At 40.9% G+C, this 26,544-nt stretch overlaps 1 protein-coding gene across 6 annotated transcripts in view; it reads right to left on the bottom strand.

The window, feature by feature from the left end:
• Positions 1–423: 423 nt before the first annotated feature.
• The window catches only part of PCGF5 (polycomb group ring finger 5), a 40,639-nt gene continuing 14,518 nt past the window's right edge, over positions 424–26,544 (bottom strand). For 2 of the 6 annotated variants that reach the window (XM_035137702.3, XM_088670326.1), the window contains exons 2-10: positions 23,223–23,531; positions 20,555–20,651; positions 17,848–17,903; positions 17,678–17,737; positions 16,817–16,965; positions 12,004–12,102; positions 10,580–10,669; positions 8,765–8,824; positions 424–6,301 (exon numbers count right to left, since the gene is read on the bottom strand). In XM_035137702.3, the coding sequence (XP_034993593.1) occupies positions 6,254–6,301; positions 8,765–8,824; positions 10,580–10,669; positions 12,004–12,102; positions 16,817–16,965; positions 17,678–17,737; positions 17,848–17,903; positions 20,555–20,651; positions 23,223–23,334 (771 nt within the window). In that variant the 5' untranslated portion in view covers positions 23,335–23,531 and the 3' untranslated portion in view covers positions 424–6,253. Of the gene's footprint in view, positions 6,302–8,764; positions 8,825–10,579; positions 10,670–12,003; positions 12,103–16,816; positions 16,966–17,677; positions 17,738–17,847; positions 17,904–20,554; positions 20,652–23,222; positions 23,532–24,315; positions 24,454–26,544 lie in introns of those variants that run through there. The other 4 variants (XM_060274867.2, XM_060274868.2, XM_088670327.1 and 1 more) reach the window with 4 other exon arrangements.

The raw sequence follows: 26,544 nt of genomic DNA, 5'->3' as shown, positions 1-26,544 counted from the left end.
GCTGTAAGGCAGAAGGGAGCTAATATCAATGATGGAAACACAGCACCAATGCATATTCTGCTTTCAGGCAGATTTAATGAAAGACTCTGTGGCATACTCAAGACATACTTAGCTAAGTCCAGATATAAAACGTGCTTAGCCCAGTTGTAACTATTCAGCTATGTACAGAATGAACATGCCACAAATGCAAAGGAAATCCATTTTAGCACAAACCTAAAAATATTTAGGCGACCCCCTAAGAGGCATTTCCCCCCCCAAACAAAACAAAACAAAACATAGATATCAGATAACAGATAACAGAGTAAATATTTACAAGTGCACTTCCTTTACAAAAATACATTTATTCCTAAATAGGATAGTCTGTCATTAATAATGACCTGGATTTTTTTTTTCACTTCAATTTGAATGATTCATAAGCTAAACTTTACAACCACAAAAAGGTTTATTATGTTACCACTTTTGACACAGAAAAAGAAAAGGCTTAAAATAGTTCATACTTGAAAAGAAAATTAACAATGGGATATTATGCAATTACCGGTAGTTCTCTACATACTGCAAGAGCCGTTAGAGTACCGATTTAACCACCAACTACATACAAAGAAGTTTAGAAGAATAACAACTAATCTCTCTCTTCTCTGGTCCCTACCACTTGTGATTCTCAAGGCAGTTTATTTTAGACTTGGTGCTGCTCATTGATGCAAATCTGTTGCTGCGTCTCCAGATCTTCCTCAACAAAATGCCAACCCATATCCTTCCCTGCCTCCCAATTTAATACAGATTTAACTGTTTCTGCGGGGTTTTTCTTTACTTATCAGATTTTCTGCGAAAACAGCAAATCCAGATTAAAAGGGAAAATATCATGGGATGACATTTTGATAAGGATGTTGTGTGGACACTCCACAAAACTTGCATACATGAGCAGCACTATATCCACAATAAACTGCCAGGTGGAAGCAGCTCACATCTTATGCAAGGACACTTATAGTCCATCCTATGCAGGCTGACCCAGAAGTAAGTGTGTACAGGAATACAGCCCTCAAGAAGTTACCTGGATTATTATTTTTTAATGCCACACAGTTTCTCTTTTCAATGGCTGACTGTAATGTGGTAGGCTAATCTATGTATTTTTATTTTCTAGTCTAGAAAGCAAATATAATTTTGTAGACAAGTTTTAAAGTTCAGTATTTTTTTTAAAGTTAAAACTACTTTGAAAAGATGTATCAAAATGGACTATGTTGTGTATAATGCATAACACAGTGTTGCCTTATTTGCTAACCCACAGAACAGACATGATTGAAAGCAATGTTCTCTGCTAAAACAAACAAACAAACAAAAATACTACAAATATCTGTAAAATGGATTTTAATACCGGTACCTTGTCACATACTCCAGGCCTATTCTTTCTGGCTAAGGGTTGTGTAACTAAACCTCAAAGCTATTTTTAAAAGGCTGAATGAAATTAGTTTGATCAGTATTTTGTGCTTTGCAGATTTACAAGATTGACAGGGCACAGTTTTTGGTTCATAGGCCAGGTATAGCAGAGCCACCAGCACTGAAGCAAAAGCCTTTGTACCTTTTTTGTAAGTGAGCATTTCTTAGGACCAATTTTAAAGCAACAGAGACCTTCAGGCACTCTCCAGCATCTAAGATCATCATTAAATATGAACCCCTTGCCAATAAAATAAAATAAAATAAAATAAATGCAGAAATTCCATTCATAGGGGAAATAAGCCCCGTGTGTTTTTGTGTCATCTTTTACAAAGATAACTAAGCATTCTGGGAATATTTATTGGTCTCTCTCTCTCAAATTACTAATCCTGCTTGCTTATCACTCATTGACCTTGGGAAATACGTATAAAGCAGAAATGCCCTTCTCTTCTTATCACACACTGGTTTGCATAAAAGATGCCACAAGAAAAGCAGAGTGTCACTTAGCACATTCAGCCTAACACTTAACTTTGTCAAGAGTCAAGAACAGCCATGAAAATGTATACTGTACTTTATATTTCAATTGTCCAGAAGCAGCACACACGTCTATCCTAAACTGTAGAAGAGGACCATTCCCATGCAATCTTTAAAGCAGTTTTGTGTGAACAACTTGAATTACCATTTTAATCTGGGAAAACTGGGGGTTTTAATCTAGGAAAACTCTGTGTGTTTACACTACATAGTTTATTCTAATTTAACAGTATTGCATTATATAGGCATTTGAGATTGGATGCCAGCAAAGAAGAAAAAGAAAGTAAATCATTTGGCATGAAACCTTCAAAAAATACACATTACTAGCTAGTTGAAATTTCGTTCGAGGGACGAGAAACCAGGCAGAACCTTTATTTCTGTGCAAGAGATGAATCTAAAACTGTAGCATTGCTTCAGTCCTGCAAAAACAATCTACGTATGTAACCTCATGTCTTATCCTATAGGGATCCCTTTATGCCCTAAGCTTGTATACTATTTACTGCTTACTTGTGGGCACAGCAGTGTTACAATTCTTTGGGCTGGGCATGCAGAACAGTAGTTTCAAATGCCCAGGGAGAGATTAAAAGCTTTCCATTTCTTCTGTGAAAAGAAAATGCCCAGCCTGCACACGGGAAACAGCTACAATGTCCATGGAGCGATTCTCTTTCACAGAACAGAGGAAGCTGGCTAGACTATTTACCCATCAAGCCCAGTACAGTATTGTCCACTCTTTTCTCTCAGCTACTCTCCAGGAAGCAGTCTTTTCTATCCTAATTTTAACTGAAGATGTCATATGAGACCTTCTGCGTGTAAATCATGTGCTTTATTGCTGAGGTATGAACTCTCCCAATAGAAAATATGGCTTGGAATGAGAATCCTCAGCACATACTAGGCTTATAGGAAGTGAGCAAACAGTGAAGCCATTGTCAGGTTTGATTTTATTATTTTTTAACCCCCAGTTAGTTTGGCTATGGATATCTCTGTGTGCATGGTCATCTTCATTTATGCAATGTTTCTCTGACACAAGAAGCCTGTGATCATGCTCTATTGATATTTCATATTTAATTTGTTCTTGGTACACCATTAAATATATTTTAGGGGTGACCAGATGAACAAATGGGTAGAATCGTCAGTGAACTAAGAAGTTAGAAAGTTGTATAGAAGATGACTACACTTGGTGGTCCTTCCTACAATTACCCAACCAACTCTGTAGAGGCACTATTCAGCTGAACCAGAAATGCAATGGTATAAGCCACAAAGAGGTTACATGTGCAAGAAACATTTTAAGGCTCTTAGTTTCACAGCTCACAAGTCTGTCTTGGATTTCCATGCTTTTTCTTCAAGTGGAAAATATTTGATCCCATTAATCAAGGTTATGCTATTTAAAAACGAAATGCAAATAAATAAATAAATAAATAAGATGAACTAGATGTTGGTTCCCAGCCCTAAACATATGAGATGCTCCTGAAATTGATGTAGAAAATGTTTGTAGCCTGACCCCAAATTATTGTTTTTATATGGTCCTTTCTCTACAGGAAAAAGCAAATTTTCTGCCAGTGTACAACATAATTACACAAGGTTTATAATTGTTAGGCTTCTGAAGATTTAGAAGAAAAAAAATAGATTACTTTGAGAATGTATTTTAAGTCAGTTGGAATGAAGTTTTGAAACATTACATTTACCTCCATGAATCAAAGGAAGGATTTAACAGCTCATTTTGCACAGGAAACCAAAAAATAGTTCAGAAATAAGTTGCACATACTCCATTTGTGAAAATCAGAAAGTCTTTTGTTTGTGGGACTGTGGGAATTTTTAACAATGCTCAAGTTGGCAGAGCACTGATGAAGAAAATAAATCCGTATTTGTTGCTATTGGAAGATCCTTCAGATCTTAAATGGCAACAATTTCAGTACCGGTAACTTAAATCAAGCCACTGTGCATACAACTGATCTGCACTGACAGATTTTTCAGGGCATCTTTGGATGTTACCTAAAAGAGCTGAAGATTATGGTCTATGCATCTCTTTCCAAGCTTTTGGGTTACATATGGGGAACACTTTGGGGGAAAGTGGTGACTCCCACATCCTCTCCATGGCAAAGTACACACATTCTGGATCTGCACCCAAAGGAAGATGCAGGAGCTATTGCTTCGGGCGTCATCTAGCACTATGCAAACAGATACACAAATCAACTCACTAACTTTTCCCTCCCCCTGCCCTTCCAGGTAATGTCCAAAATCATTCTAGTGAAACACAGTGCAAAGGGGGAATTTGCCACATCCTAAAATACTAACCTATACACAGAAGTAGGCTTATATAATGTAATTAGATCCACTGCTAGATGTTAACCTGTGTGTGTAAAAAAATATCTGGCTAAGATCCAGATAACTAGTTCCAAGAGCTTAAAGAAGCCGTGGACTCGTTCTTCTCAAGCAGCAAGCTCACATACAGTGAAACAACTGCTTTGGAAACAGAAGTGAATTAGAAAATCAGTTTTTGATATGGCATGAGTGGCAGGCCAAACTGTTGAAAGGGGGTGGGGGTGGGGGCGTTAGGCAGGTGCAAGCTCTCTGCACCCAAAATAGGAGTGTATGCAAGTGGTACTCCTGCACCATGCCCAGAGCATTTAACAGGTGATAGTTATTGACACTGTCATCAAGTATAAGTTAGAGGAAGCCAGCATGGGCTTTAGTCCAGCTAGTCCTTTTTCCTCCCATCTGCTCTGTTGTGCCTGACACACCGCTGATCACGTTGTGGGGCACAGAAATGACAGCCTACAGTATTTCATCATCTACTTCCTACTTTTACATCCTAGGGCTGTGGTATTTGTACTGCCGTATTTTCCTGAAGTGAATTAATTACATCATAGCATTCGAAAGTGAATGTAGTTACTTGTAGTGTGCCGTTTACTCTACAAATAACTCTGTTTATTAAAACTTCTACAGATCATTCAGCTGTATCGTTTTGGCTTTTAACTGTGCAATGGTAATGGAAGACAGGAAACAAAATAACAATATGTTACTAGCTTTGTAATGATATCCATAAACAAAGCACAACATTTTTAAACAAGGAAGAATGCACATGCGATACCTAAGGCAGCCATTAGTATTTTTGTAACACTACCGCTTGTCAGGGGAAACCCCCCCCCCTCCCTCGAACAGTCAGTGGGTTTTGGTCAGGTAGCTTTGTCAATCGTGTTAAATCTGCTTCTGTTTCAGGTGTTACAACCAGTTCTACTATAGCTTTTAGATTCCAGATACTGTAACCCGAAAATGTGGTTGAAATGCCATTAACATTTTACAACATGTTGATGTGTTACTGAATATACTAAAATAATACAGACCTATATTTAGGTGCAGTGGACCTAATCTAGCACACTTAAGACCACCAATTTCAAAACTACCTCTTTCCCACATTGCCTTCAAGGAAATCTGAAAAGGGAAGCCTGCAACACCAACAGTTTCAAAAAATACCTAACATTTTTCATATTACAGTTTATGACACTTCCTGTTTCTTCTTTTATTTAAAAAAATATTATGTAATAGACTTTTAAAAAGACAAAATAACCTTACCTGCTGCATGTTTACAGATTTGCTATTTCTGCAATTTAAAACTCTAGGTTAAGTTATATACACTGCTGAAAGGATATGAGACGTTATACCATTTCAATTCAATACAAACGGTCGCATTTAACTTATCTGACACAAAATCTAAAATTTCGAATTCTGCAAAGAGACTGCTGTATTCTAACGAGTTAGCTACCTGGACCTATGGGGAACTGAATGTGAAAACGTTAGTGGCACAACAACCACATTTCTAAAACATGTATTATATACAAAAAATGTAAAGGCATATTTAACCTTTTTATACAGTACTTTCAAACAACATTTTTCAGTAAGATAGTTAATGTGGGGAAAAACAAACGAACAGCAACACCACATATGAAAGAGCCGATGGCCATCTCTGCCGATGTAATCAATGTTATGGACCAAGGAAGGTTTCTAACAGGCAAAGCAAGTATTCCAGAGATTCAGACTATACATTTAACTATTTGGCTATGACTCGCAAACTCTGATGTCACAAACATCTTATGAATGTTTCAGTAGGAGAATGGCACTTGGATTACGGGGGAAAGATAGTTGATCAGCTGAAGAAAAAGTCCATATCTGCATGCTGGAATTCTGATCTTGTTTTCCCACCCCCACCCCCCAAATCCAGGCACGTCCATTCATTGTGCAATCTGTCGATGGGTAAATATAGTGCAGGTTCAATCTCAGTGGGTTCTGGCCCTTTGGTCTAACCGAAGTCAATTCTGGGTCGATACTGGAGTACCATGGGGTAAGACTAGAACCACAATGAAAACAGAACAATGACAGCAGGTAGACATAAGCACATATGCAGTAGAATCATTTAAAATGCATCAAAATATTTTACTCATCAACTTATACACATTAAAGAAACCAAACGAAAAGGAGGGGCTCTGTAAATTAAAACGTTGGGCTAGCTCTTCCCATGTCATGTCAGGCTGCCTTGGAGATGAGGTATTTCTCCCCAAATCAGACAATACATTGCCTAATTTCTAGACTGACCTGAGCCCATTATTTCCCTCTGTATAGTCTTTCAAAGCAGCCCCTATGCAAATGTCATCTCCAGTCTGTTTCTTTGGGCCTGCTTTGAAGCAGTGAACCTGGCAAATCTGCTGCTGGGGGCCTTACTGGGATTCATCACATGTTCCAGAGAGCAGGAGGAAGCTAAATACACTGGGGGTCCTTGTGCCACTCACTACAGTTCAGCTTAACATAAGTGAAGGCAAAATTGGTGGGAGGACCATCATGTACGCCACCCTGGATAAAACTCTCCTTCCTTTACTGCACAAGAAATTTTACTGCACAAAAATAAAATTAGGCCATTATTCTAATGCTATTCCTAAATTGCTTTGAAATCTTAGGCTGAAATCCCATGAAGTCCTAAACAGCTAAATAAACTATTAACATAAATTAAACTATCAAACACCATCTTGGGTGGCGAAAGGCAGGCCCAGCTCACCTGTGGGGAGGGTGAAGCAGCCACCTTAGGTGGTAAAAGTCCCTGAGGCAGCGCCCCCAAGATTTCTGGTAAGATCTCGCGAGACTTCAGTGAAATCTCAACAGAAATCAGTGCTGGTGCCAGCAGTAGAGGAGGTGGGGCGGGCAGTGCAGTGGCAGCACTTCCCCTTTTGCCTCTGGCGGCAAAATGGGACGTGCCGGCCCTGTTTTTAGGCATTTCAGGGATCATCCCATTGCTGCATGAGAATGCAGTTTTAGTTACATGTAACATTACTTGAGCAAGCAGGGCCATAGGAGGGCAAATCACCTTGTGACATTTGGCCTATCGTTTTGGCTTACTATTTTACAAAAAGCTAAGGAATTGGATTATTTTATCAGAAGTTTGATTGTCATCTCGGTACTGAATTCTCTCTCTCTCTCTCTCTCTCTCTCTCTCTCTCTCTCTCTCTCTCTAAATATATATATACAGGGGTGTGTTCTTTTCCCAATTGTCTTAACGAAACACGGCTATGAAACATTCACTGCTAGTCTCCATGTATCCTAACAATTAAAAGTGTTTAAATCATACACAAACAATTAAACAGCACCAGAGGGAGTCGCCAAGGCTGCTGGTACTGGAAGCATCAACACTCACAGCAGATAGAGGGGCTAAATATACGGTAAACTTCTAACTCCCATCTATGTGGCAGCCGGTCAACATCAGGTGCCAGCAGTACAGGGAGAAGCCAGCCCTCAATTGTTATAACATATCTCTGAAGTTTTCTTAGGATACTTATGTTTATATATCTATAAGCAAAGTAATCCTAACTCTGGCCAGGGGTCAGTGTGGTAAACAGAACGGCAGAGCCACCTCAATGTTCTTTAACTTATAATGGCCAGGGCAGGAGGTAGGGGCAGAGACATTCACTTCTTTCCCTTTTGTTGGGTTGCACCAGCTGCAGGCTGGCAGAACAGACTGGGTCTGATCCAGCAGATCCATAGCTGCAGCAGGGGCTTCTGTGGTGGGGGAGCTCCCTGCACCCCCATAGGAAGAGGCCAATGGGTGGGTATGCCCACTGGATTCTAAGGTCCTAAAGGAAAAGGTAAAGGGACTCCTGACCATTAGGTCCACTCATGACTGACTCTGGGGTTGCGGCATTCATCTCACTTTATTGGCCAAGGGAGCCGGCGTACAGCTTCCAGGTCATGTGGCCAGCATGACAAAGCCGCTTCTGGTGAACCAGAGCAGCACACGGAAACGCTGTTTACCTTCCCGCTGTAGCTGTACCTATTTATCTACTTGCACTTTGAGGTGCTTTCGAATTGCTAGATTGGCAGGAGCTGGGACCAAGTAACGGGAGCTCACCCCGTCGCGGGGATTCAAACCACCAACCTTCTGATTGGCAAGCCCTAGGCTCTGTGGTTTAACCCACAGCGCCACCCGCGTCCCTCATAAGGTCCTACAGCAGTACTAATCAGGACTTAGGACTATAGCCTTAGTGTCACTGTTTTACACTATTTCTATCTTTGATATGTGCCTTGGGTATGTGAACAGAAAAGTAGGATACAAAGTTCATAAACAAATTAATGAATAAATATTATTACATGCATTAAAAAAATTAATCTGCATGACCTTTTGAAAGCACCTGAGACTTATTTTGGTCTTGAGAGACTTTCTTATATGGAATTAAAAGGATACCCGCCACCCACTGGCTTCATTAACAATGGTTGTGTTAATGTAATCTTAATGACTATAATGTGTACAGTCGGGAGTGCCTCTTACCTGATAAAAAGAGCCATCCTGTGAGCAGACTTGCGAAGATGAGCAGTTCTGACACCGAAACTGCGAAGGAGACGAGTTTCTGATCAGATAAGAGGCATCCACAACTGGACATGGATTATCAGTCATCTCATATATAATTTTGTTTCATATTTGAGAATTTAATTATTTTACAATTAAGACAGGTATTGCATTGCTATCAGAGATTAACAGCAAAACGTATAACTTGTACTGGACCAATTTTATTAGTAGGCATATTCATTTTATAATCAAAACAACTATAAAGGGAGCAATGTGGAAATTACTAGGGACTGATCTGAAGACCCCATTGTACAAGGGGAATAAAAAGCACTTCTGCTTACACAGAGGTGTCCTCCACTGCTCCCTCTCCCTGCCTCCTGGTCTACAGCTTCCCCACTCTTTCAGAACTGCCTGCAGAGAGTTGGGAGTGTTCTTGAAGGATCCTCAACTCTTTTCAGGATTTGTGCAGCAAAGGGTGCAGATGCAACGAGAGGGACTTAAGAACTTTCTCCTTGAATGAGTGAAAGTGCTTTCAACTTAACTTGGAGGGCTTAAGGCACAAACTGGAATTAAGAAAAGGGCTACCTAAGGCTATAAGATATGCAAATATCGTAGTTTCTTAGTTGTGACTAATTTAGCATTCACTTAGAATGGAAAATATATAATCCCCCCACCCATTATTTCATATTCAGTAGATGAATAGGGTTGTATACAACACTGTGTGAGTGTATGACAAGCTCATGCAATTGACCTTTTCCTTCCTCTGCTCCCCCAAAAAGCATCTCCATGGTGCAAGTTTTTCTAATCTGATACTGTGCATCCCTCCCCTCCACTTATGCAGCTATTTACAGTTCCAGTAGGGGCACTGCAAGGAAAGGGAAAGGGAAAGGGAAAGGGAAAGGGAAAGGGAAAGGGAAAGGGAAAGGGAAAGGGAAAGGGAAAGGGAAAGGGAAAGGGAAAGGGAAAGGGAAAGGGAAAGGGAAAGATCTATTGTGCAAGCTCTTATGTGCTCATACTAAGCATTAAACTCGTATAAGCCATGTTTTAAAAGTGCTACTAGTCTAAAGGACTATTTCTATCTATGTACAGTAAATGATTACAAAACATAACCAGGGATTAAATTTTTTTAATTATCTTTCTGAAGTCATCACTTTTAGCAATGTGAGTGAATTCCTTTCCAAATCTGAGAGTCCTTAAATATTCTTGCACTTAATCATTTCTCAGCCTGTCTGAATACAGTAATATAATAGATGGTACTAATGGTACCCATGTCAAGTGCTCATCTTTTTGAAATGGTACTTTGTGAGGAAGCTACTACTCCTGAGGCAGCTATCTAACTACTAGCTCTCTTTATGATAAATGTTCAAGCACCCTCCCAATTTCCCCAGAACTATTTCTCTTTTGTTTTTTGTATCCACTTGGCACCAAGAAGCTTTGTTTTCTGTACTTTTCACTGACAAATACATTCCTAGGCTGCAAGGCCCCCTTATCCCTGGACTCCATGTCTTAATTTTTACCTTAGTTCCCAGCAAGAAGTGGCTGCTGCCAACTGGTTTCTTTGTTTACACTCTGTGCCGAGGCAGCCAAGGTGGTGCTGGTTTGGAATAACCACCAGTTATCATGCCACTGTATCATAAAATTTGGGAAATCATGGACTATTGGAAGCCAGCAATGGATTTTAAAATAGTTATTAATAAGCCTGTTGAGGCTTCTAAACATAAATTTAGAAACTTAAGATAGCAAATAAGCTATATATGCACAAAAGAAATGATTAGAGTTATTTCTCATTTTATTTACATTTTCGCCTCGTAGTCTCCATCTTGTCATATAGATGAATTCCATAGTGTGATCTTTCCCCATGATCTCCCCATTGCATAGTACATCCAGCTTAGAAAGAAAAGGAAAAGGGAAGTACTGTAAATCACAAAATAACCTTAGGAGTAAAAAACACAAACATAAAAATGCCAATTTCCTTTAAACTCTTGCAATGTTTCCTAAAACTGATTAGTATATAAGAGGAAATGATAGGGAATATAAGAGAGAGCATTTTATCCTAGTGCAACATAATGATATTGATCATTGTTTAACTGAACAAAATACAAACGAAATGGCCCTGATCCAGAAAGATCTTTTTACAAGTCCACATATATTTTCACTTTCAATCCAGACAGAAGACCCAGCATCTATACATGCCACCGACAATTAGACAAACTAGAAAAGCAGCTTGGGTTGTGGCACATCAAATTGCAGTGTTTTTAAACCATGATTTACTTGGGAGTCCATTTGATTCCATTATCAGATTAGTAAAGGGCTTTTAGTGAGCATAGGAAAGCTACATGATTGTGATTTTTTTAAAAAGTAAGGTGGAGAATGTACAAATAAATTTGCATATGCTGCTTAAGAAAAAAGAAAAGGGAGGGGCAGCCAGTCTGATCATAAAGTAAGGCAAAGAATGATTTAGCATACAAGTACAGGAAACTGCCTTATACCAAACTACAGTATTTGTCCATCTGGTCCACCATGGGCAGCTTAAATATGCAACAGTTCTCCAAAGTTTTAGGCCAAGGCCTTCCACGTGATCTTAGAAAAACAACAAACTGGAGGTGGAAGAAACTGAACTTGGAACTTAATGAATGCAGCCATGTGCTGTATCCACAGTGCTATGCTCCCTCTTCAAATCACTATTTATGGCCCAAAATGCCAATGTTCAATTTGTTGGCATTTATGGTTATAGAACCTGCTTTACTGCTACAGCTGCTTTCACCAATTAGAGCTGAAGGCTGGATTATTAATGTCTCATTGTCTGAGTGAGACAAAACTTCCTGTAATAACACCCATCTATATCTCAGAGTTAGGAACAAATACCATTTTCAGATGAAGTAGCACTTTCACCGAGGAAATGTTTATGCAGTTAGTAGCATTTTTCACTGGGGTCACATTAATGCTGATTTCTCAGTGAATAATAATCGTCAGTAAAAGGTAGGCTTTACCCTCGATTATGACACTAAAACTGCAATCCCATGCACACTTACACCGGAGTACACTGAACTCAGTGTGACCGGCATCTTAGTAAATTTGGAAAGGGTTGGATTATTAATATTGCAGTGCATGTTTGACATTAAAGCCAAACAATATTTGTACATCTGAAGCCTGACATGATATGTCCATTTAACTTAATCACAGGAAGGTGTGTAAAATCTTTGGCTTGTTGTCTATCATACCTCATAAGAACTTGGAAGCTTTAATTTTAAACTTAGAAACTTCTTGATAGTCCCTACAGTAACTCGCGTAGAACACCGGATGAATTTCTTCATCAGTCCCTAAAGGAAAGAAGACAAAAACCTGTAAATCTGAATACACATTTCAGCCTTTGTTGGGTTCAAAAATGAAACCCAATGAAAAACAGACAAACCTGCTTGATCATTTATAGGATGAGAAAGTACTACAGCTAAGTGGTAGAACACATTTGGAATTTGGAAGCCTTAGGTTAGCTTCATTTGACAAACTTTCAGTGACAACACAAATACTACACTACTTAGCATTTTTGTTATACGGTAGTAGTGTTGTTGTTGTTGTAGTAGTAGTAGTAGTAGTACTCGTGTTGTTGTAGGGCTGTAGCCAGCTGTTATAAAGGTATGCTCACAGATGTAACAGAACTTTAATACATACAACACTTTCCTTGTGAAATACAATTGGCACCAACTCTTTTAACCTTTCAACAGCAGCTGAAAACCTGGTTATTTGCCCAGGCTCTTAGTGGACTTCATTGTTACTACTGATGTTTATTTTAGTTGGCTAGTTTTAACTACTCTATTTTTAGTACTTGTATAATGTGTCTCAATTTGTTTTAATTTGCAGTTAAATGGAATGGCATTTGCAATGAAGGGCAGGTAAGAAATGTTTTAAATAAAACACTGACATTTGAAGACCAAACAACACATCTGCCTATATTTTCGATTGCTACTATATGGGAAAGTAGCAGGCTGATTTCAAGTGGAGAAGTGGCAATAAGCAACAGGGTGCTGAAACTTCCCTTTGCTCTTTTATGTATTCTAACAAGACTCGGTGACTGAAAATGAGCCCATGGGTGGGTGGGGCAACCTGGGTACAGGTGTTCCAAAGCAAAAGCAGGGGAAGGGTTCAGCCTTCCTATAGTTTTAGAAAAGAATATTATAGGTTTGTGGGTCAGTCTGGATGATTCGCTGGGTTCCTCCAAGCCTGTGCTCCTGTATCAAGGAGGCTTTAAATCTACTAGAAAAGGTTACTGAACTGGTCAGACCAGTTCTTTTGTCAAGGTCACTGTCCCTGGCACCTTAAAGAATGAGCTCTGTTGCCATAGAGGCAAATGGATGGACTCCCCCCCCCCAAACCCCCAAACCTCACTTGGCTGGATGCCTTGCCATCCTAGGATGGAGAAGAATAGGCCAGGGAGGGCTGTGTATGTGATGCTGGAAGCTGGAGACACAGAAGCATATTTGCTCTGTGCTGGACTCAGAGTGGTGACTTGGAGATTCCCCTGGCTTTGAGCGTCCCTTGGGGAAGGAAGATCTGTTTGGGTGTTAATTATAGGAAATAAATAAAACGATGTATTCTAAAGACAGCACAGTTTCTACTGACCTTCATCCCAAGGAAAGTGAACCCTGGATAAATGCAGGCACCACTGCTCATGAAATAGAGGTTGCACACAATGATATAGTTGCAGGAAATATTATCTTCAACTGTTTACAGCATGCAGATAAAAAGGGTTCATACTGCTCGAGTCCCCTTCATGGATCAATGCCTTGTCGTGGCGAAGGGGCTTGAATAACTCAGAGAAGCTATGAGCTATGCCATGCAGGGCCACCCAAGATGGACAGGTCATAGTGGAGAGTTTTGACTAAACGTGATCCACCTGGAGAAGGAACTGGCAAGCCACTCCAGTATCCCTGCCAAGAAAACTCCATGGACAAAGACAACAGGCATATAAAAGTTATGACGCTGGAAGATGAGCCCCTCAGGTCGGAAGGCGTCCAACATGCTACTGAGGAAGAGCGGAGGACAAGTACAAGTAGATTCAGAGCTGATGAAGCGGCTGGGCCAAAGCCGAAAGGACGCTCAGTTGCGGATATGCCTGGAAGCGAAAGGAAAGTCCGATGCTGTAAAGAAAAATATTGCATAGGAACCTGGAATGTAAGAACCATGAGTGGAGGTAAGCTGGATGTGGTCAAAAATGAGATGACAAGAATAAATATTGACATCCTGGGCATCAGTGAACTAAAATGGAAGGGAATGGGCGAATTCAGTTCGGGTGACTATCATATCTACTACTGTGGGCAAGAATCCTGTAGCAGAAATGGAGTGGCCCTCATAGTCAACAAAAGAGTGGCAAAAGCTGTAATGGGATGCAATCTCAAAAATGACAGAATGATCTCGATACGAATCCAAGGCAGACCTTTTAACATCACAGTAATCCAAGTTTATGCACCAACTACCGGTGCTGAAGAAAGTGAAATTGACCAATTCTATGAAGACCTACAACAACTTCTAGAAATGACACCAAAGAAGGATGTTCTTCTCATTACAGGGGATTGGAATGCTAAAGTAGGGAATCAAGAGATAAAAGGAACAACTGGCAAGTTTGGCCTTGGAGTTCAAAATGAAGCAGGGCAAAGGCTAATAGAGTTCTGTCAAGAGAACAAGCTGGTCATCACAAACACTCTCTTCCAACAACACAAGAGACGACTCTACACATGGATATCACCAAATGGGCAGCATCGAAATCAGATTGATTATATTCTCTGCAGCCAAAGATGGAGAAGCTCTATACAGTCAGCAAAAACAAGACCTGGAGCTGACTGTAACTCAGATCATCAGCTTCTTATAGCAAAATTCCAGCTTAAACTGAAGAAAGTAGGAAAAAGCACTGGGCCAGTAAGATACAATCTGAATCAAATCCCTTATGAATACACAGTGGAAGTGAGGAACAGGTTTAAGGATTTAGATTTGGTGGACAGAGTGCCTGAAGAACTATGGATGGAGGCTCGTAACATTATACAGGAGGCAGCAACGAAAACCATCCCAAGGAAAAGGAAATGCAAGAAAGCAAAATGGCTATCCAACGAGGCCTTACGAATAGCGGAGGAGAGGAGGCAAGCAAAATGCAAAGGGAGATAGGGAAAGATACAGGAAACTGAATGCAGATTTCCAAAAAACAGCAAGGAGAGACAAGAGGGTCTTCTTAAATGAGCAATGCAAAGAAATAGAGGAAAACAATAGAATGGGGAAAACCAGAGATCTGTTCAAGAAAATTGGAGATATGAAAGGAACATTTCGTACAAAGATTACCATAATCAAGGACAAAAGTGGTAAGGACCTAACAGAAGCAGAAGACATCAAGAAGAGGTGGCAAGAATACACAGAGGAATTATACCAGAAAGATATGGAGGTCTCGTACACCCCAGGTAGTGTGGTTGCTGACCTTGAGCCAGACATCTTGGAGAGTGAAGTCAAATGGGCCTTAGAAAGCACTGCTAATAACAAGGCCAGTGGAAGTGATGATATTCCAGCTGAACTATTTAAAATTTTAAAAGACGATGCTGTTAAGGTGATACACCCAATATGCCAGCAAGTTTGGAAAACTCAGCAATGGCCAGAGGATTGGAGAAGATCAGTCTACATCCCAATTCCAAAGAAGGGCAGTGCCAAAGAATGCTCCAACTACCGCACAATTGCGCTCATTTCACACGCTAGCAAGGTTATGCTTAAAATTCTACAAGGCAGGCTTAGGCAGTATGTGGATCGAGAACTCCCAGAAGTGCAAGCTGGATTTCGAAAGGGCAGAGGAACCAGAGACCAAATAGCAAACATGCGCTGGATTATGGAGAAAGCTAGAGAGTTCCAGAAAAACGTCTACTTCTGCTTCATTGACTATGCAAAAGCCTTTGACTGTGTCGACCACAGCAAACTATGGCAAGTTCTTAAAGAAATGGGAGTGCCTGATCACCTCATCTGTCTCCTGAGAAATCTCTATGTGGGACAAGAAGCTACAGTTAGAACTGGATATGGAACAACTGAGTGGTTCAAAATTGGGAAAGGAGTACGACAAGGTTGTATATTGTCTCCCTGCTTATTTAACTTATATGCAGAATTCATCATGCGAAAGGCTGGACTAGATGAATCCCAAGCTGGAATTAAGATTGCCGGAAGAAATATCAACAACCTCAGATATGCAGATGACACAACCTTGATGGCAGAAAGCGAGGAGGAATTAAAGAACCTTTTAATGAGGGTGAAAGAGGAGAGCGCAAAATATGGTCTGAAGCTCAACATCAAAAAAACCAAGATCATGGCCACTGGTCCCATCACCTCCTGGCAAATAGAAGGGGAAGAAATGGAGGCAGTGAGAGATTTTACTTTCTTGGGCTCCTTGATCACTGCAGATGGTGACAGCAGTCACGAAATTAAAAGACGCCTGCTTCTTGGGAGAAAAGCAATGACAAACCTAGACAGCATCTTAAAAAGCAGAGACATCACCTTGCCGACAAAGGTCCGTATAGTTAAAGCTATGGTTTTCCCAGTAGTGATGTATGGAAGTGAGAGCTGGACCATAAAGAAGGCTGATCGCCGAAGAATTGATGCTTTTGAATTATGGTGCTGGAGGAGACTCTTGAGAGTCCCATGGACTGCAAGAAGATCAAACCTATCCATTCTGAAGGAAATCAGCCCTGAGTGCTCCCTGGAAGGACAGATCGTGAAGCTGAGGCTCCAATACTTTGGCCACCTCATGAGAAGAGAAGAATCCTTGGAAAAGACCCTGATGTTGGGAAAGATTGAGGGCACTAGGAGAAGGGGACGACAGAGGACAAGATGGTTGGACAGTGTTCTTGAAGCTACGAACATGAGTTTGACCAAACTGCGGGAGGCAGTGCAAGACAGGAGTGCCTGGCGTGCTCTGGTCCATGGGGTCACGAAGAGTCGGACACGACTAAACGACTAAACAACAACAACAACAACTGCTCGAGTTATTTAAGAAACAAAAATATTATCAAAACTCACTTTTACTACATTATCCCCGGACTGCCCATTGTTACGTAAACAATCCAGACAAATAGCAATCTGTGGGTCACTCCTGTGATAGTCTTTATCATCTCGATTTTCATCTCCATCTTCATCATCTTTGGGATCTTCAGATTTTGGATTTTCTTCTGCATAAATAAAATGAAATAAAACGTACCATTTACACATATATCACAATCTTCAAACAAATTGACTAAGAATGAAATCCACAGCATGCTTACTAAGCAGTAAGTTGTACTGAAACCAGTGAGCCATAACTCAATGCGGTGGTGCCGAGTATTCCTTCTTTGTGTTGTGGCAGTTGTACATGCAGTCATGAATAGGTCTATTTTATCTATTCTGCTGTTTAATATCTTCACAAGACTGCTATGGGAGGGTGTTTTTTTGTTTGAGAGGGAGGTGCCATCAGTATGCTGATGACAATTACACCCAATTCTATTTTTCTTTTTTCAAATAGCAGATTACAGATTTTGGCAAAAAACCCAAAAAGCCCAAATCCTTTCCTTATGTATGCCAATGTGAAACATTTCAGATGCACAAGAATGCTTCTAGGAGGTATAACTGGATAAAAAAAACATTAGAAACAGCATAACATATATTCTCTATATGCACAACTATGCAGACAACCAACTCTAGAAGCTGAGCATTTTACCGTATGATGTGTATAAATAAGCCATGTAACTAAGAGCTGCAAGAGTAAACTCCAAGGGAAAAAGCAACAGCTGAACATACAGATGTAGTTTTGGGAGCACTGATTCTCATGCAGTTTTTGACGTCTGAAATTAAAATACACTGGATCTTATCAAAATGTTACTTTAAAAAAATCAAGGATGTAATTACCATTTCCATTTTCTTGAGGTTTGTTTTTCTTCCAGAATTCAGTCTCACGGTATAGTTCCTCTAGTTCACAACAAAAAAAGGAGCATGATATTTCAGTTCAATTATGCTGGAATATCAACAGGATTGCAATGAAAAGAAAGCAGCAACCAAATGAAGAGGGGGAAACTTACGTTCTCGAAGTCCTGGGACCAACTTAAATATAATTTCCTCTAATGTGTTATCCAGCCTGAAGAGAGATAAACAGAAAGAAAACAAGTCTTTTGACGCCTTAAAAAAAAGTTATCTTTTTTTTTTAGCTAGCTGATAACAAATTTTATGAACATGCATTGCAGAACTTGAAAGGGAACGAGGAAGAAAACTTTCAGAACCCTGTTTTTGGCAGCAATTATTTAAGCTACAGATCCCCCAAACAACTATACAGTTATATTTAAACATTGTCTGTGATCCCTTCCTACAGAGAAGACTAGCCACTGAATGCCTGGCCTTGCCTCCTTCTAATCAACCTCTGCTGGAAGTTCTACCACTAGTTGCAATAGTATTGAGAATGTATGGAGCCAAAAAATATTGACAGACAAATGGAAAAGAATCTAGGGGGGAATAGGGTACCATTTTTTTCTTTGTCCACTAAATGTATCGAAATCTTTTCTCTGGTATGGGTCTGTATATCGGGGGGAGGCATCTAGATATTACAATTTTCAGAAGAAAGATATCCAGAGAAGAAAAGTATAAAAATCGTCTATGTCCTCAGAGAGAGAAGCCTCCATGGCAGTAATCTGTACAAAGCAAAAACTACACACAGTAAAAAGTGTAGTTTGGCTCATTGGCCCATAATGCTAAAGGGACTTTATTTGCCCCCTTAAAATTTGTCTGCAAACTTCCCCTAAAAATAACATGGTCACAGTCCTGTAATTTAGGTTTAGGCTGTTCAGCCTCCCGCCTAACAGCTGATTTATGTGGTAGCACAGCAGCCGTCACCAGTTTCCCCACATCCTCCACACTCCAGCCAGAAACAGTACTTTTGATCTGGATTGGAGAGAGAGTGGCAGAAAGGGCATTTAAAGAGTGTTTAGAGGCTGCTATCCACTTACATGATGTGCATGGGGTGCTGGAATGTAACCCCTGCATAAGTGGAGAATTGCCTGTATTTAAAGGGATGCAGGGTCGTATGAGAAGCTTCAGGATCGGTCCCTGTGAGCAGCTGATTCATCTAAAGGATGGAATTTCCCCCTCAAACAGATCAGATTGCAAAACTCTGCTGGAAAAAGGCAATCCATAAAAATCTACTGACTGTCCTGTCCATTTACAAGTATAGAGCCAATAGATCAGTTTTGTCCAAAGCCAGTAGCAAACCACAGAGAGACAAGTTGTATTACCTGCCATTGATTATTATGAACTGGATAGTATTATAGTATTCATGCTCAGTTACTAATATTATATATTTTATTACAATTATGATGTGCCTGTGCTGAAATGGGATTTCTAATAAACACTAAAAGTTAAGGTAGTCATGAAATATAGCAAAACGAGGACACACAGCAGATATTTCATCTGTACTGTCTGTGAGCACAGAACAATTTCAATGCTGGTTCAAGCCATTATTCTTGCCTCACCTGCTCCCTTCTCTGCTGCCGCCGCCACCTCATCCAACTGGAAAGAAATAAAAAAAGTCCCTGCAACTGAGTGCCTGAGGTGAAAGCATCTCAGATACAGTGGCTTCAGAAGAAATGTGTGCAACATATGGGAATTGAAATCATTCAGAAAAGGTTGCCATTCATGACCCAAGTCATTCACTTTCTCCTGCCAGAGAAAAAGTGGAGATAGCAGCAGTACTGACCAAGGGGGAAGCCTGTTGGTGTGATCCAGCATATATGCCTTTTCCCATAGTTTTTTACTACTCTACATATAGTAATGCTACCTTGCAACTTAGCATGAGAATAGTTCTGGAAATCTGGGCTTCCTGTTCTTTAGCAGCAGAAGATAGTTCTGTGCATCTCTTTAACAATCTGTAAACTCTAGGACATGGATCCTGTTGCAGTTAAAACTGTGTTGCAACTCAACCACTGAAACCAACAAAACACATTATATATCCACCTTCCAGCATGACCACTTGGTTTGGGGAGTCCCCCCCCTTTTTTACATTTTAACCTCTTCTCCCACTATAGAAGTATCCATTAATAGTCATATTTTAAAAGTAAGATAAATTGCTCATCACATTTTTGCCTCCTTAACAATGCAAAGATTCTGGTTTGCAGAGCTCAGCTGGAGAGGAAAGAAGGTGAAAACCCCTGCAGATTCAGCAAAAGAAAAAGGGAGCAAAGAAGCAGAAACTGCCATGACTGGCATTGTTTCCCCAAGGATATCTCCCTACTTGCTTCCCCATTACTATAAGCACCTCATTTTCTTCCAAGCCCATGATTATGTAGTTTGATCCCCCTACATGTTAGTTTTCTGTATGCTCTCCTGCCCTATCCTTAATCTCAAGCACATTTAAGATTCTTGGGATTTTTTTGTTTAAAAGGCCATTTGTGTGCACCGGTTAGATTTTTTTTTTAGAAAGTAAATGATCTGATAGGTCATTGCACTGCACTGCATAAAAGACAATTATTTTGCACTGCTAGGAGCAGAGGATTAGGCAGGCAGGTAAAGTAAAAAAGACATGATTACACACACCGTAATTAATATGGGATTGCATCCTAGTCCATCTGAAAGCTTGGAGAATTACTGCCACTCAGCATAGATGCAATAATGAGTTAGATGGAAAAATGGTCAGACTCGGTATGGCAGCTTTCTATATTTCTGTAGGTAGCCAATTGTGGCAAAAGGCAATTTAAGACAAACTCTCTCCACTGAAATAATTTGTATTTAATATCCTCTTACCGCAACATTTCTAATGGATTGGTCTCATGAACTTGATTGCCACACCTGGGACAGTCATTGCTTTCTTCAAAGTGCTGCACAATACAACTCTTACAAACTACAAAATCAAGTAAGAAATATGTATTAGACAAAAATGTAAATTGGATGAATGATTTCTGAATTCTATCATTTAAGAGCATGCCCACACCTATCACAAGTACATCCCAAGTTCCTTCCTGCCTTATTCATATAGTGTTGGGATTTTCTTTCCAGCACACAAGCACCCTGGTAAAATCTGCTGACTTCTCTAAACTGATCTGCATGAGCCAAGCTGCTCTCAAAATTCAAATCAGAGAAGCTAGGACCTCCATGTGCACAGAGCATGCAAGGAGATTCAGATAGGCTGCAGAGTTCTCTTTTAATGTAAACTGAAGTGATTCTTTTCAAGATAACTAAAAAAATTAAAGCCAGGACAGGGAACTGAGACTCCCCAGATGTTGCTGAACTACAGCTCCCACTATCCCAGGCCATTGGCCACAGTCCCAACATCTGGAGGGCCACAGGTTACCCAACACTGATTTAAAGTAACTATCAAGATTTATCATACCAATTTAGGGAAAACACAAAGCAAAGCTACTGGATTTGGGGAAGAGACAGATTTATGTTGCACGTGTGCCTGCATAGTTTATTTAAATATTTTAATCCTGCATTTTCTGTTCCATCAAGGCAGCCAACAGCAACATCAAGGAAAACCCCCACAGTATCTGAACTTCTGTGTCCCTTTGGTAGATACCACCAGGTGTAAAGGGGAGAAATAAGTTTCCAAATACTTGCAGTAGACATGTACAGGGAAGTTGCCATTGACTTTAACTTCCAGGGACATGTCCACCATGGCCCAATTTGGACATCATGCTAAACCATGGTTTAGTGTGATGTTCACAAGCTGAAATGAGCCCTGGACTTCTCCCCATGTACACGGGAGTAGAACTTTGCTAATGTTTACTTTCAGTTTCTTCTTAGTTTATAGTCACCAGATATTTTGAGTTATAACAAACTGGTGAATTTCCAAACAAGCCCACTTCACACCATGGCTTCCAAAGCCTTCCCGCCCGCCCCCCTTTAACTGATCAGTCTGCTATAATCATGATTCTTGGGTTTGTACACAGCAATAGACAGAGATCAGGGGGAAACTGAAAATAAATCTTTTTGGTCATTCTCCCACCCATACTGGATGGGAGATTATGTGAACCCATATAGTTCTGTATGTGATGCTAAACTAGGTATGTGGAACCTGTGTCACTCTACATGTTGTTGGATTACTTCTCCCTCCATTCCTGCCATTCTAGGCAAGGCTGATGGGACTTTGAATCCAACATGTGGACTACAGATTATCCACCACTGATTCAGCATGACATATGAATGTTGTGCATGTACACATATATATACACAAACCCTTTAAATATTTATTACACTTCTCCATCACTCTTTCTCCAAGGAGCTCAGAGAGGCTAACATATGATTCCCAAGCAGTTTCCCACCCAGGCATACTACAGGATTAGAACTATTTAGCTTTAACAGTAGAAGTGAATCATGCACCTACAGAACACTTTATTTACTTTTTCTTTTACTGTGACAAACAGTGGTATACATGTGGCAAACATCCTAACACATGAAGGTGACCTAGAATGTAAATCAGGATACTACTTAATTCTTTCTGAATGGAGATACTAGAATGGAGGCCTCATAAATGCAAGAATGAAAAGTTTATGAGTGCTGCCTATCAATTTGTAGGACCATTAGGACCATTTTATTAAAACTACCCATCAAGGGAATTTAAACCTTGTACAGGATTGGCCTGTCAGTCCCGCTTCATGACATTTTTGTTTTTAGCAAAAACTTCAGCAGTTTCATGGCTTGTCAAAATATAACTATTGAACAAAGCTCTTTTAAACAACTTTTTTTTTTTTGCTTCTTTTAAGTTGAAGGCACAGGGAGATCTAAGAAAACATACAGAATCCAAACTATGTCAACCTCCAGAAAGAACAGAGTACCCTGGTACAGTATTTTGTGACACTTTTGCCACAGACATAGCTCAACTATTTAAACTTCCTTCAACTCTTTGAAATTTCTGGTATTAAGGAATAACTGATATATTCTGTAAGCGATACTCTTTGAATATTTGAAGTGTATGCTATAGATCAGGCATCTCCAAACTTGGCCCTCCAGCTGTTTTCGGACAACAACTCCCATTGTCCCTAGCTAACAAGACCAGTGGTCAGGGATGATGGGAATTGTAGTTCCAAAACAGCTGGAGGGCCGAGTTTGGGGGTGCCTGTTATAAATACTATAATGGTGTATATTATGCAATAGTATAATGATTTATAAACTTAATGTCTCGGTTTTAAAATTATGTTGTGTAGTGGTTGGAGTGTTGGACAAGGATCAGTGAGATCCAGGTTCAAAACCCCACTCAGCCATATAACACTGAGTGACCTTGGCCCAGTCACTATCTCAGAGTCTAACCTACCTCACAGAGTTGTTGTGTGAGGATAAAATGGAGAACCATGCAGGTTGCCTTGAGCTCCTTGGGGAAAAGGCAGGGCATAAATGTAGTAAATAAGATAAAATAAACAATTGGAGCAAAGACCATTTTGTTCCAAAGATAGATGCCTCACATAATCCTACTTACAAGTATGGAGGCACTCGGTTACTGTAGTTGGTTTGATAAGGTATCCTTTACAGATACAACAGGTGATATGGGGATTGAAATCTTTCACAAAGTGCTTCCTCTGGGTAGCCATTCGTGGCACAGGCTGCGGCAATAAAATGGTTTGGACCCGAGCCGTGAATCTGGAAGGCGAAGGTGGCAGGATCACAGGAGCTGGTGAGCTGCCCTGCGCAGCTGAACTTCTCCAGGCATTTGATCAAAATCCAAGGGTCCTCAGGGGGTCACGATTCCTAACCTCTGCTTCTTTTTAGAGTTAGACATCTTTGAGCCCTGTAACATACACACACACAAAAATAAAAACCCAGGATATGGAAGTCTGACACCAGAGATGATCCCGCAGCCACACCGCAAACACAAAAGATGTTTGAACAGGCCTGCAGAAGGAAGAAATGCTTGCAACATTTGCATGCTCCTTGAACTTAGTAAGGAAAAGCAAGAGGTAGGGAGCGCCTAAGACAGGGGTAGGCAACCTAAGGCCCGGGGCCCGGATGCGGCCCAATCGCCTTCTCAATCCAGCCCATGGATGGTCTGGGAATCAGCGTGTTTTTACATGAGTAGAATGTGTCCTTTTATTTAAAATGCATCTCTGGGTTATTTGTGGCGGGGCATAGGAATTCGTTCATTCCCTCAATATATATATATATGGAGAGAGAGAGTCCAGCCCACCACATGGTCTGAGGGATGGTGGACCGGCCAACAGGCTCAAAAAGGTTACTGACCCCTGGCCTAAGAGCTTGGTGGTAAGAACTCAGAGGTACAAGAGAAACCTAGAACCAGGCTTGTCTCTCCCCTGAGAGACTGAGGGAGGGGGCTGCTCAGCTGAAGAAGGAAACATGTTCCTTCCAACAGCCAAGCGCCTTCCATAAGTTTTTTTTTTAAGCTATTTACTCGCCGCCCCCCCCCCGCGCAATTTATGGTCTCACAGCTTGCTCCCGGTCTCAGGGCTGCCCCTCGGACTTTCCCCTCTTTTAAGGCACCCGACGCCCCGCTGGCGCTCCCCGCTTTGCCCTGCCCAGCCCCGGCCTGCGCACCTCTCCTCTCCAGTTTCTCATACCTGGCGCTACCCCCGGCCCGCTCGCCTGCCCGCTAAAGAGAAAGGGAAAGAGCAGGCGCGCCCGGCCTCCGTCTGACTGAGGCCGACGGGACAGCCCCAAAGCGAGCCTTCTTCCGTCGCCTGGGCCACGCCGTCTCTGCGCGCGCGCGCGATGTCCTTTCAACTAGGGCTCACCTGGCCTCCTCTCCAGAGCCCCCTTTCAGCCCTAAAGCAGAAACGGAGGGCTGCGCGCCTGAGCATGTGCAGAGTGCTTTTTCTTCCGCGCTGACCAAGCGCACCGTCCACAGAACCACTTGAACAGCAGCGTGTGCGCGGTTGCAGGGATCTGGCTAGGGCGCAGAGAGCCGGTCGCCCAAGCCCGGCTCCTTTGGCTCAGAAGCCCGGAGACAAAAACACACGCTTGCATTGTCAGCAAGACTGCTCAACACCGGTCTTCATAGAAGCCAACTCCTAGGGGCGGGTTCCTTCGCCCCCCCTAAAATATTTGAGGGCGCTGTTCCCCCAAAGTTGATGGGCATTGCCGTTCAAATGCGGTGTGTGTGCAGAACAGGGCTTACCTACAACAACAACACCCCCCAATATTTTACTCAAGTTGGCATCTCTGCCAGTCTTCATTTGAGTGGTATGAGGCAGGCGTGTGTTTAGGTCAGAGATCAGGTTTGCAGATAGCCTTGAACCCCGGCATCTGTCCTTTGCCTTTAGAAAAAGGCACAAGGTATTACAGTATTTTTCCCTTAACCGCATCCAGCGTTGACAGAAAAACACTCCCGTGAGCACCTGTAGAATGGAGCGAGGATGCTAGCGGCTTGGTAGGCGCTGCTGCTATCAGATACGTGGGCAGAGCCTAGAGATTGGTACCGGTAGTGTTGGCGCCCCCCCCCCCACGTATTAGAGAATGAGACCCCTTTCATTGCAGATCACATTGCTATACTCTTCAACTGCACCTGTTTGAACAAACATACTGTTTTCAGTATGGTTTCTGAGTGTGTGAAATTTTTTGTCAGAGCAAAGCCACAACAGACAGACAGACAGAGCAGTAACAATGCTAGTTGTGCAATCATGTGTCTGGCTGAAATCATGCAGATGTGTTGTCTCTACCAAAATTAGCCAGCTGTAGGACTGCATCAGAAACTTCCCTTTTCAGGAAATCTGTCATCCATGGGATGGGGTAATGGAAGAAGAGCATCTCCAGCTGCGTTTCTGCCAATAAGCCTCCATTCCTTTTTTAAAATAATAATAATAAAACCATAACTCCATATTAGCCAGGCAACTTTATAATTAATTAGCCACCTTTCTACAGTTCACATAAAAACAATAATATAAAACAAGCACCACAAAACAAACAACAAACAACAAACAGAAGCAGCAATAGGAAAGTTGCACTGTGACTCTCAATTGATAGTGGAGGAAAACCCCAGGATCACCTATGGTGTATTACGGTATGCTAGTTACAAAAGCAGAAAAGTAGCTTCACCTGCAGACTATTTTCAGCTTTTTTCATAAGGCACATGTCCCTAAACTGCAAGCATAGAGCAAGGAATATGAAAAGACTAAACCTATTGTACACTTCAGTTGTTTTATCACCCCAATACTTTTCAACCATAATACAGGTCTTTTTAAAATCTCATACAGGCTTGAAAGAGCTATACTTTAAAGAGAAAGTATATAATATAGAACTATCGGGCAAAGATTTATAGAATGAGAATAAGGCTTAAAAATTGCATCTCAAATAATGAAATATTTGTCCCATACAACTCAGATGCAAATTATTTAGCCCAGCTTCCCCTATGGTACAAGAGGATTATGGTGCCGGCTGAAGCAGAAATTTGCTTTCCCTTGAAATCAGTGGACCAGTGGATGCATTTAGGATTAGGGTGTGTAAGTACAGTATAACTTTGATCATGACCTAAACATGTAGCATAAACAGATACATACATACTATACTGGTTATTTCTAAATGTCTGGTACACTGCTCCTACAGTATAAATTACATTAGAGATTAGCTCTAATAGTTGTTCTGTATTTGTTTTGCAGAGCAGACCACAAAACTGGTTTGATTACTAGCTTTCACATATGTTATTAGGACTTACTGCTCTATCTATGCTATACTTCTCTTGATCCCAAACTTTCATTGTCACTTCTAATCTCTAACTCCATATATGCTTACCATTAAATGACTCTGTTATTGATCCATTTGATCCCATTAAAGGGACAAAAGTAAATCTAAAC

Source organism: Zootoca vivipara, chromosome 5 (genome assembly GCF_965207765.1).
Source record: "Zootoca vivipara chromosome 5, rZooViv2.hap1.1, whole genome shotgun sequence".
Taxonomy (NCBI): domain Eukaryota; kingdom Metazoa; phylum Chordata; class Lepidosauria; order Squamata; family Lacertidae; genus Zootoca; species Zootoca vivipara.
This window is presented reverse-complemented; position numbering and strand designations above follow the sequence as displayed.